Below are 11,954 nucleotides of genomic sequence, written 5' to 3'. Positions count from 1 at the left end.
TCATTTAACATATTTTAGAGAAAAATTACCACAATGGGAAGGGATTTCAAATCAGGGTCTGTAAAATTAGAAGTATCTCGTACTGCATTCCAAAGGGGTCGTTAGAGTAGTATTACAGATCATTAGATGGTTGGGTTTGCTACCAGAATGCAGCTTGTGCCCTCCTGAAGGGAATTAAAGATTCACAGGATCGGTGGTACCTACCGTTAGCACTGGAGACAGACAGCAAACAGGGAGCTGTGACTCCTAAACCAGCGTGATGAGATGGGGGGTTTGTTTTGCCATGGTATTGCTGCGTATCGAACCGGATGGGTGTGAGTACGCTCGGCCACAGCCGCACGCTCACCCGTACTCCTGCTCACGACAACCTGAGACAACAAGCAACTAACGACAGCCTGAGACAACAACTGCCACATCTCGGCTCCATTCAGAGCTGAACACCGCTCAGAAAATGAGAACGGTCCAATCTGATCCTCACCTCTGTGTAAGGAAAGAGTCCAGAATAAGGCAATTACAACAGAATGGGGAAGGGCTGTTTTCAGTCGGGGAACAGGCACTACCGTCATGTTGAAAAATAAAAGTTTATGAAAAATAAAAGTAAGGAGGCAAGGAAATAAAAAATACAAATGCATTGAAGATGACGAGGAAATATCACATTAACACAAACTGTAACAAGGGCTGCACCAGCAAAACCACAGACTGCTCACGCTTGGTATTCCTACAGACCGCGGGGCAGGGGCCCAGCGAGGACATCCGAAACTGCTGCGCTAGAGGCCTGCTCGACTGAGACAGAAAGCCCAAGGCAAGACAACTGAAGTTTCAGAATTCCTTTCACCAGAAAAGGCATTTTTAGTGAGTAAATAATTCACAGACTTCTCCTAAGGACTCGCTCGATACATGCCGTGTCAAACACGCTCCGTGGTGTCCTCACCCGGTGGAAGCAGCGAGTTCCACGGGTGTGTGTCGGATCTGTTCCTACTCGCACTTCCCACTGCAAACCAACCCCGTCCACCAGCCCTTCGGGAACTTACATGTCAACATGGTTTTGGCAAATAAAACCTTTCAGCTTGGCCTTATTTCAGCTAAATTACGTCTGCTCTGTAACCCCATAAAAGACAGGTGGAACTACAGGAGCAGAGGCAGGGACTGTCTCACCCCGCTGGTCGGGTAACACCAATATTATGGTCTGTGTCCAGGCGGCTGGAGCAAAAGAGGGGGCGGTGAGTTGTAGGGATGAACGCCGCTCAAGCTCAGTACGTTTTCCACTGCTTGACTTTCCGCGAGAGCAGCTCCTGTCACAATCTGCAGTCGTCTCGGCTCGTGAGATAGACCAAGATTTTGCCGAATGATTTAACTGCCAAATTATTTGTCCAGTTTACTACAACTGAATTAGCTCCCTCTTTTACACCACCACACACGGTTATCAAACCTCAACGCCAATAGATGTTTACATTAGCAGAACTACTTTAAATTCACAGTATTTTATGCAGTTCGCTACGCTTGGATTCAGCAGATACAAACCACCAGCCTCTTTTGTAAAAGCCACATCTCCAGGATAAAAAGGGACCACCTAATGATGACTTTATGCCGAAGACTTTGACGTAGGTGACGCAGAGGACATACTGATCAGCCTACCATGAATTATTAAATCAACAGAACAAGTGAAAGCTAACTCTAGAAATATTATCTTTTTCAGACAGTTTGTTTGACAGTCATACTGCAGCCTCACAAGCCCAACGGAATTCAGGTCAGAAAAAGCCAGATTCACAAGTTGCAGTTTACTATACGCAACGTTGTCTTCCAGATAAAGAAACTTTGCTCTCAGTATCTTAGGATCATACGTTAAATTTCTTACCAGCAGTAAATTTTATCTAGAACATATAATACAGCTTATACAGTGTTTCCTGCATATTATGCACTTGAGAAGCCACACGGAGCCCAGTCTGGCGTAACCAGTCAGTCTCGTTTAGAGTTGAAGGTGACTAAAATTATTTTCACAACATAAACCAAGAATTTAGTAATTTTTATAAAAGCCATGTCTAGAGGTTTCACTTGGACAGGGTGGAGCCGAAGAGCCTCTCTTTAAGAGTTTGGCATATCAGCCTTACTGAGCGCAATAGCCAGCTCAAGGTCTTCTTGTTCTTGTCTCCGCAACCGAGCTAGTCTTTCTTGCTCTGCCTTTTCACTCTCGCGCTTTGCCCACGCCAGCTGCTGTTCTTCATTTCCAAACTAAAAAATGAAAATGGAAAACAAATTAACAAAATTACCAAAAAGCTAGAAGAAATTACGTGATAAATGCAATGAATCAGACCTATTAGCTAGATGACTCAAGTATACCAAGCTGCCCGAGGGAATTTCTTCTGGATTACGATAAAAATTCACTCACTGATTTCCTCACTTCATCCTTTCATTTATTTCATGATTTTCTTCCTCTCCCTCCCTGGAAAGTAACCCATCCAGGCTGCCCGGCCCTGCGCCCGCGTCTCGGTTTTGTATGAGAACGACCAGGGGACTGGAGCCAAACAAAAACTCCACAAACACTAAAAAAGCAAGTTAGTGGTTTGGGAGCATAGCAACCTACAGCCATTTTCAAGAATAGTAAATAGCTGGTAAAAACCAAGAGTTATTTACTCGTTGCAGAGTTTTATTGTCGTATTTCCTGCTAAGGGTGAAGGGGTTTAATGACGACTCTGGAGATTGTGGATTTATGGGAAGTTACATCACCAAATCAAAAGTTACCAAGTGCTTCTGTCACTGTTCATAAAAACACGTGCAGAGTTTTTCCAGTAAGAAATAACATCAGAGAATCCAATTTACTTCAGCAGAAAACATGAATATTACATGTAGTAACACTCAGCTTCTAAGCTGGTTTCAGCTTCCCAGAACACCTTCAAGGACGTCGCAGCAGAACTATCCCCAGTATCTAACCCTGCAGCACGCAGAAGTTTGCTTGTTTGAACTTCTTGCACAGATTATTAAAGTATTTCATTGAAATCCTAACAATTTAACATATAATCCGTTACTGTTTAATTTTAGCATCCACCGAAGAGGGGGACGTGAAGAGAAGCCTGCGCCCAGCTGCAGGCAGATGTTTGCATTACAGCCCACTTCTAAAACCTGCTCTGCACTATCTTATTTTGAACATTCAGGAAAACGTATTATTTGGGGTTTTTTTGGAAGAGAAAACTACATGGAATTTAGAGCTTCAATTTCAGCTGAATGTGCACTGCAGAACTGCCCCGCGGTCCCCAGGAGAGCGACAGACCCCGGCAGCACGCGCTGCTGTGCGGGCTGACAGGGCTGCACCGCACCAGAGGAGCCCGGAACATCGAACCGAGTATTAACCGCAGACACTGCGCGGCGGTCCCAGTCCGGCCCAGCCTTTCCCACTCTGCTCTCTGTCATTCCTGGTTTTTAAATAAATGTGTTGATTTGAATTTTTTTCCAACCCAAGCCCAATTCTCATTTACTCATCGTTTAGTTATGCTTTATCTGTGTGCTTCTGCATGCTCACAATTCCTCTTTTTATTTCTCTCAATATGATTTTTCAGATGATTTGATGGAAAAAAAAAGGGGATTATTTTAAAATTCCTTTTCTTCAAGCACCACCTCTGCTCTCATTGCTACCAAAACTTGGATGAGGACCTTTGCATTCAGTGTTGTCGAAATACAACAGAAGCGGCACGCGTTTAATGAGAGTTTCCTTTGAAAATGAAGCAAACCCACAATCATTGCTCAGTTAAACGTGGTCAGCTGACAGGTAAGATTTAAAAGCTCACAAAGAGTTTCAAGAGATGATTCTTTTCAAGTTACAATAAAGATAGACTCAAATGGAAGTAGGACTTCCCGGCTTATTCCAAGAACTCAAAAGATCACATAGCTGGGATGGAGAAGAGCAGTTACTATTTTCAGAAACACAATAAGCTTTGGTCAAACCCTCTGGGGTGTCTTTGGGCGTTTGTTTTTTTTTTCATGTTGAAAAAACAGTTTTACTGCTATAGCTTACATCTTCGGGTAAGTCTCCCAGAGCTTATGTGACTCCCAATCACAATTTGTTTATGGTACACAAGTTATATTTTCGTGGTTAAAAGTGCTGAGTAAGAGAACAAGGAAAAACAGGCAAGTGATTCATTGGAAAGAAATCTGGATGTGCCTCATTACAGACGGTTAAAGTCAACTTTTCAGGAGCATAATTGACCATTAGATAGTGAAATGCGCAACAGCTCATTATCGCCACTGGCTCTTGCTTATCAAAAGGTAACGTAACAAGCCATTGAAGACACTGTACAATTTCTTGGCATGTGTCCAGGTTTCAAATATATGTGTAAGACATCTCTGTCAATTCAGTAAAAACCTCTTTTTTTGTTTTTTTTTGGTTTTTTTTTTTTTTTTCTTTTTCAGGAGTATAGTTAGACCCAAGGCATAAATGAGGAAAACCCCAGAAACTAATAGAAAACACAGAAAGCTGTGCTGACTCGTGGTTACTACAGCATCAGCTTATATTAAGAGAAAAAAATTTAGTTTAGTTCTAAGTGCTCTGTTTCTTGGAAATTTAAACACTTTCTGCTGGCGGAAAAATTGCTTTTCTTGTTGTTCTGTAAACTGAAGCTGGAACCTAGAAACACCTGAAATATGAGCTACCCAGAAGACTTCGCTGTGTTCCAAAGAGTCGTACTCAATGCCAGCGGAAAAGTTAAGAATGCAATGAGAATATACTTAAACTCTGGGTGCAGAATTTGCCAGTGCCTCAAAGAAAAGCGCCAAGTTTTCTAGAGTGCTATTAAAACCTAGTGAAGATCTCGGGTTACTTCTTTTCAACAGTAAAGAATTCCAATTAAAAATCAGGTTATTCCATTATCGAAACCTACGCGATTCTCCGATTCTGTTCTCAGATTTCATGGACTCAAACTGTGTCAAAAAACCTTCCGTAAGTGAAATCACTTCTAATTTCCATGATGACCAAAGTTTCCCAAACATCAGGCACGGAGAAGTGCCACATTCTTGCAGCTGGCAGGGCAGGAGAACACTTAGGACTTCACACAGAAGGATGAGGAGATACCAAGTGCAGCAACATAATTGTGTCATAGACAAGCAAAAAAACCCACCACCAAACTGGGAAGAACAGGGATTGAGTCTCTCTTCAAACTCAGCTAACGGTTTTTGTTTGTACAGCAGCAGGCAATTCACAGAACCGATTAAAAAATACATTTCATTTGATGAAGTGCCACTTAGTATTAATGACAAGTGGCTACTGCTCCAGATCTCATTTTTCCTACTTTTAGTCCTCATCTCATCTTCTGAAAACTTGAGGGCACAGCAAATTTCACGCTAGAGCACCCACTGGGATGGGGATCAGAGATCTGGGGGAATCGTTTGATACAATCGCTCAGAGCAAGCCACGCTCCTCACTTAAGCAAAGTGGTCGGTAGACACCGATAGCTGGGGAAGGGTCATTCCATTCATTGAAAGAATAAATCAGATTGTGTTCAAGAAATTTCGGATAAAGCAAGTTTTGCGTTGTATTTTTATTAGGAACGTCACCGTTTTGTACACAATCACAGCACTGACCTGCGCGGACCCAAGCGGCCGGCACTGCCTGTGGGAACGCACACACAGCACCTGCAGCTCCGACCTCTGCAGCACACAGAGATTAAAGCCCTGAGGCCAGCCCGAAGCACCCGCAGCGACCTCACTGACAATACCCCGGTGATACACATTTACTGTTAACTAATAACTAGGGGAAAAGCCGTTAAAAATCAGAAGCCTGCAAGATTCAGCTGAAAGATCTCCTCTCGCTGAGCACTGAACTTTGTCCACCAGAGTTAAGGAACAGATTAAGTGGGAATTTCACCGCATGGCAATGTGACAGAACAGAAATACATGAAAGGAGGAAGAAGCCCGAGGCTGTGGATGGAAGAGATTTCTATCAGCTCGTGGAAGCAGTAACAACCACACTGCTACTCCATTCACATCCACTCCTCATTGAATAAGGTACCTGCCAGCCCTAAAACCACAGCCAGGCTCTTAGAAACCTGCTGGTTTTTAATGGACGGTACGTGGCTTTGCTTCCAAATCTTCTGACACTGTCTTTTGGATGGTTCTATATCAGTTCTACAAAACAATTTTGCTTTGGCTACCAAGGGCTTTTCTACAACATCAGTAATTAGAACAAAAGTCAACAGCTGAATTGTCAATTCCCGTCTCGTATCTGTATCTTTATGACCACATTCCATCACGTACAGCAAACAGAGACAGGATCGTCAGAACTTTTTCCACAAACAATTACAAATACCGTAAGGAATCTTTCCCTTTAAGGATTTCCTTCTCAGGATATGGTAAAATTGCTATATAAATGGTTTCAACAATTGTTTTTGAATCTTTACAGCGTTGGCTTCCAAAACTCAGTTTACAGAGCAGCCTCCATGCAACAAAAGCAATACACAGGTTCTGCTACAGAGAGTTTGTGAGTAAAGGCACACTGTACTAAAAGAATTTAAATGCAAGTAAACCCTTCCAAATTTAGTAAGAAACTTGTTTTTTATTGAAATAATGCCTTTTTATTACAGCAATGTTAATACAAAAACAATGAGGACAGCATGAAGGTACTAGGAGACAGAAGCCAGTGAACAGCAGGTTTGCAGTTAAAACGAAAACCCAACAGATTGCTGCAAGCAGAGCAGAAAGTGGTTTGCTCAGAGACAATGAACTTAACTTACAGAGCTGAAGTCTGCAAACCCCAAGGAAGAGTCTTTAGAAGTTTTACTTGAAGAGGAGGGAGCAAATGGATCTTTTCCACTAAATGGGTCCCCAAACCCCTTTTTACTTTGAAACGGGTCACTGCTGTCAGCCCCAAATGGCTGGAATGGATCATGGGGCTTGGGAAAATCTGAAGACCCAAGGTGGCTTACAGGAGTACTTTTACCTGGAAAGTTCAGGAAAAAAAAAAAAACAAAACACAAAGGGAGAAAAAAAGAGAAGTTACTTACCATGGACAATGCAACCCCCTTAAATAGGAAACTGCAGATACACTTTAGCATCATCCATTCTTCCTTGGTTGGGTTAAAGTGCAACCAAACATATGTAATCATTTCTCAATGCAAATCACCTCTAACAATTGCTTTATTTAAATGGATTTATCATCTTACTTATACATACTGCAATATTAACACCATCACGATTTTACATGATAAAACCCAACAGAAAGGCATTTGCTCAGAAGACTTTGACAAGTATGACTTTAGCTCATTCTCCAGGATTAGAGATACTGCAAGTTTGGGGATTATATAAAAGACAAAACACCTAAAATATCTATCACTAAAGATACAAAATCAATCACGTTAAATAGAATTAAATAGCAGTTTATCTGTGATTTTACAGAACACACACATTCTGGGTTTTTTCTGGGCACTGGTTTATACTTCTACCTCCAGATGTACGAGGAAGAAGAGACTGATTAGGAAACCTCCTTGTACTGGGCTGCTTGGTGTGCAACCCCTTTTGTAGGGGACTGCTCGTGCTTACATTTGCTAGGTCAACTGACTAAACAGACACACATGATAAAAAAAAAAGATTGCTCCTGACAGGGACACGACCCAGCCTCCAGGGATGAGCATCCTCCTTGGATGCACATTCCTGATTGTAGTGCATACCTGACAGCGAGAAAGGAAAATCTGGAAACATTTTTACTAGAAACAAATAAAAACAAGCCCTCCACATTTTTTCCCCTTCCTCTGTCGCCAGTTACTCGCAAGCAAAGTCCCCCTGGTATCCTTCCCCCTATATTGCCCCAGACCAGCCTGGACTGACGCAGGCCAGAATGACACATTTGAAGCTGCCCTTTTCTTAGGTTCAGCCGCTGCTGACGAACCACTTTGTGGAACTGGTGACTGTTAACACAAAGACAGGGTTTGCAACGTGTGTGCTCAGCAAAGCGGCTTCTTCTAGGTGGCCTGTTTCATGTTTTTGCATGAAGCCCCTGGTGGTTTCAGAACCCTGTACAAAGAGCATCGGGGTTTCTCGCACTTCAACTTCACAACTGATCACAAAGGATAACTTTGCTGTGGAGGAAACGCCACTATGAATACTGGAGTCGCTACTAATAATATTGAAAATTTTTGTTTTACATCCCAAGTGCCATTTGTTTCAGTTTTTTCCAAGTTAAAGAATAGGAGGGGACTCTAAGACTGTTATTTTGAAAAAAACATGAAAGGAGAAGCCTTGATAAAATCAGGTTTGTTTTCTGCAGAGCAATTTGGAGGGCAGTGCCCACACTGAACACACTTCCGACAGCCCTCAGTGAGCCTCTTTCACTATACCTTGCACATCACATACAGTTTGTTTGATGCTGCCACACTCAGCAAACACAGCTTTGAGGCCTGGCAGAAGTTCGTTTGGTTCAGTTAGATGCTTGAGTTTACTCATTTATTAGCCGCTAATTAGTAATAACACCAGAATTCTCTCTCTGAGTGGCTGGTGATCCTTGCTGGCTTACACCAAGTGCCAATCTCCCAGGGCAGTAAGTGTGTGTACTTAAGTACCCAAAGACGTTGGTATTCCCATGTTTAGTATGTCAAGACTCTGGGTACAGTATTTCTACAGTGTAAAGCAAAAATATCCAAACCACATGAAAAAAATCACCAACTGAACTGAAGGATACCGGTAAAATCACAATATTGCAAAATATACTCTGATTAGTAATGGAGATTGTATTAATCTTGTACTCACTGGAAAATGTTGTATTTTTATACAATACTGCTCATCCTTTTTGAGGTATGGCGGTATGAAAGTGCAGGCAAACAGTTGTAACCCTTACTTATTTGATTTTTCTGCTAATAGTTTCAGGGGAAAAGAAGTTCAGAAAAAAGCAAAACAGGTCCTATTCTGAAACCACAGCAGTTTCAGCAGTTACCCAAGTGGTGCACCCAAACCACACCGAGGACTCACTTCAGCAAAAAGAGATGATGAACAAAATGGTTTACCGCAGCAAATGCTGTTAACTTGTAGTGAACTCCACCCAGGAGAAGGGTTTATCTAATTTCAGCAAACCTTAGGGCTGAGATCTATAGTTCAAGGCAAACAGCATCGCCCTGGCAAGATGCAATGACAGCATCTGTCTTACAGAACTACAAGATATTGGCAATGAAACGCTTACGTTCTCTCTCTGTTCTGTGCTTCAGCGGCAGTCCTAACTTTCTGCCTCCAAGAGTATCTGACTGAATTATGAGAAGCAGCACGTTTTCATGTGTTTGAAGACTGGTCTGTGCATGCTCACAGGCAAATAGGGCAGAGCTGAGATGACACGACTTTAAATACTTTCACTAAACACACGCTCCTTTCCAGGAAACTGTGTAAGGTGAAAAACAGGCTTTAAGAAGACCGAGCCATGCTGCAGAAGCATGGTACAGATAGGCAAGTTTGGTCCATACCTGCGATTATCCCTGAACATGCAATACCGGGGCTCCCACCTCTCCCACAGCAGAGCCCGTGCAGCGTGAGGTGCCCCCCAGTCCCTCGTGGCACTTGACCAGATCTCAGTATCATTCCTAACTCATTCAGTGTGTTTTTCACCATCTTGGTGAATTGTCCAGCTCTTTCACAGATGCAGAATAAAGCTTCTGTGAATGGTGAACTTTAGGAACCTACAGAAAAATTACTAGTTTTCAAAATGTGCTTGAAGGTGAGTCACATTAAATCCAGTTTTCTACAGAATTCTCAGAGGTATTTGTCTTCAGCAGGGGCTCTTTCAATTTCAAACTCAACTGTTTGGCGATAAAGCTTTTTGCACAAAATCACAATATGTATTTTTAGCTTCAGAAAGAAGAATTTTTCCTATGCAAAAAACCTCAAAACTGTTTTTGCCTCACATTTGCAAACTCTGCACCTCGAGCTAGCCTTCAACTCCGAAAACTGCAGTTTAAGAGAAATATTCTGAAAACTACAAACTTCTCGAAATGTGAGAAAAGAAATCGTTACACATTTAGCCTAACAATCTGTTCTGAAACAGATTGTGAAAATCCTCTTTCAACCATCAGTACTGAAGTGCCTTTACTGCGAGAGATCAGCATAAACAACAGAATCAAAGCGTGAATGGAATTTTTAGTTTGTGGCCGGGCAGGTGCCCCACCCGTGAGTCATCTGTCCTACACAACAAGGGATGCCTGTGTTCTAACACAACTGCCAGCGCTTCTAGAAGGCATGACAAATAAAAAAGTTTTCCTGTCAGTCACAAACTTTGAGGCTGAATCTGTCACTCTCGGCTGCAGATGAGGAAAAAACCTAAAGGTAAACAGGCACCGAGCTGCTGGTGACTAACGCTGGGTACTCGAGAAGCTCTGAGGAAGCAGGTGTGTGGGACCACTCAGAAAAACACATCGGTCCTGCACTCCCCGTCACACAACGACTAGAGAACAGACTTCTGAACTCCAGACCAAACGACTGATCCCCACAACCTGAATACGCTCCTGCGAATAAATGCAAGGGAATTATTTTACATTTTTTCTGATGAATGGAAATCTTCCTTTTGTTCCTGACTCCATCTGTTGTACCTGACATGGCTTCTTTCTTCTTAAAATTATCTCACTGAGTACTCAGAGCAAATGGCAAATTCATATTCTGGGGACACTGCACATGGTGCAGACCAAAAGAAACGGCCACAAAAATGTGCTGTGCACACAAAGTATTTATAAGATCATTTTCTTTCAAGAACTGAAATCAGTAACTGCTCACAACAAACATTCAGGCTGTGGTTTGCATGGGGTTTTAAAACAAGATACTGAACAAACTGTAAAGTCTTAATTTCCATCTAATAGAAACATAGAAGACAAACAAATACCACTGAAAACCCCATTTATATGTCCAGCTCAAACGGAGCAAAGACCTGTGCTCTTTTTTCCTCAGCGATAACTGCCAGTGTGGTCAGTGTGAGCTGACCGTGCTCTTGTACTGCTTTATAGATGAAAAAGAAGGCTAAAATGGTAAAACCAGTCAAACCAAATTTAGAGAAGTGACACATACGAAAAAGAACTGTGTTTATCATTGACATAAAGGAGGAGGAAGCACCAGATACAAAGGAAGGCAGCAGCAGAACCGGGCTCCTGCCAGCTGCCTGCCCTGCCCTCTGCTTGTCGCTGGCACCGTGCTGGCTGGCAGCAGCAGCGGCTGATGCTGCACAGCAGCAGCAAGAGGCACCGAGAAGAGTCCAAGGGGTGCAAAAGCCATTGCACAGAGTGAATCTAGCTCCAAAACCTCTACTTAGACAATCCTGGTCCAGGGCAGCTTGGAACACGTGTGCACACCCCATCACTACAGCTCTGACGAAAAACTGTCCTCCAAACAGTCTGTCAGTACTGTCAGCCTCAAGATCCTAACAGCTGTCGAAGCCCTGACCCCTCTGCGTTTTGGTTTTTTAAGCCACCAGCAGGTTCGGGTGTTGTTTCTGGACTTACCAGTCAGCTGTTGCTTAAGGCAGCAGGGGCCTTTTCTCACTCACTGCAGGGACAGCAGTTTGTGATTCCGTAACCAAACCGAACCCCAAACCTGACTAGTTAAATTTATTACCAATAATGCCATTACTACTATTTTGTAATAGTTTCTAGTCACTCAGATTAAACCCTGCGCAAACCTCTGTGCTTGCAGGGAGGTCCCTGGGGCTCCACACAAGCAGCATCTCTGAGGGATCAGAATCACTTCCTAGTTCACGGCAGGATGATTAGTCCCCTATTCTGTCTTCTCAAGAATTTTTCCAGTATTTTGACATTTCAAAACCATTACCAGTCATAAAAAATATGTGAGAACGGAACCGAAGTCCTGAACTCAAACACAGAGGTGTTAACCACCAACCTCTGAAATACCAATTTATAAATTCAGTTACCATCATGTATCAGAGCTGTAAAGAATAAATGGATTAACACACAAAGCCAAAGTTCTTTGTCAAACTCACTGTGTGATACCTGCAA

General features: G+C 42.6%; 1 protein-coding gene across 1 annotated transcript in view; it reads right to left on the bottom strand.

Moving 5' to 3' along the window:
* Positions 1-2,082: 2,082 nt before the first annotated feature.
* The window catches only part of EPS15L1 (epidermal growth factor receptor pathway substrate 15-like 1), a 29,285-nt gene continuing 19,413 nt past the window's right edge, over positions 2,083-11,954 (bottom strand). The window contains exons 23-24 of the mRNA XM_010134335.1: positions 6,717-6,922; positions 2,083-2,229 (exon numbers count right to left, since the gene is read on the bottom strand). Coding sequence (XP_010132637.1) covers positions 2,083-2,229; positions 6,717-6,922 — 353 coding nt within the window. The remainder of the gene's footprint in view (positions 2,230-6,716; positions 6,923-11,954) is intronic.

This window comes from Buceros rhinoceros, unplaced genomic scaffold, assembly GCF_000710305.1.
Source record: "Buceros rhinoceros silvestris isolate BGI_N320 unplaced genomic scaffold, ASM71030v1 scaffold28394, whole genome shotgun sequence".
Classification (NCBI taxonomy): domain Eukaryota; kingdom Metazoa; phylum Chordata; class Aves; order Bucerotiformes; family Bucerotidae; genus Buceros; species Buceros rhinoceros.
This window is presented reverse-complemented; position numbering and strand designations above follow the sequence as displayed.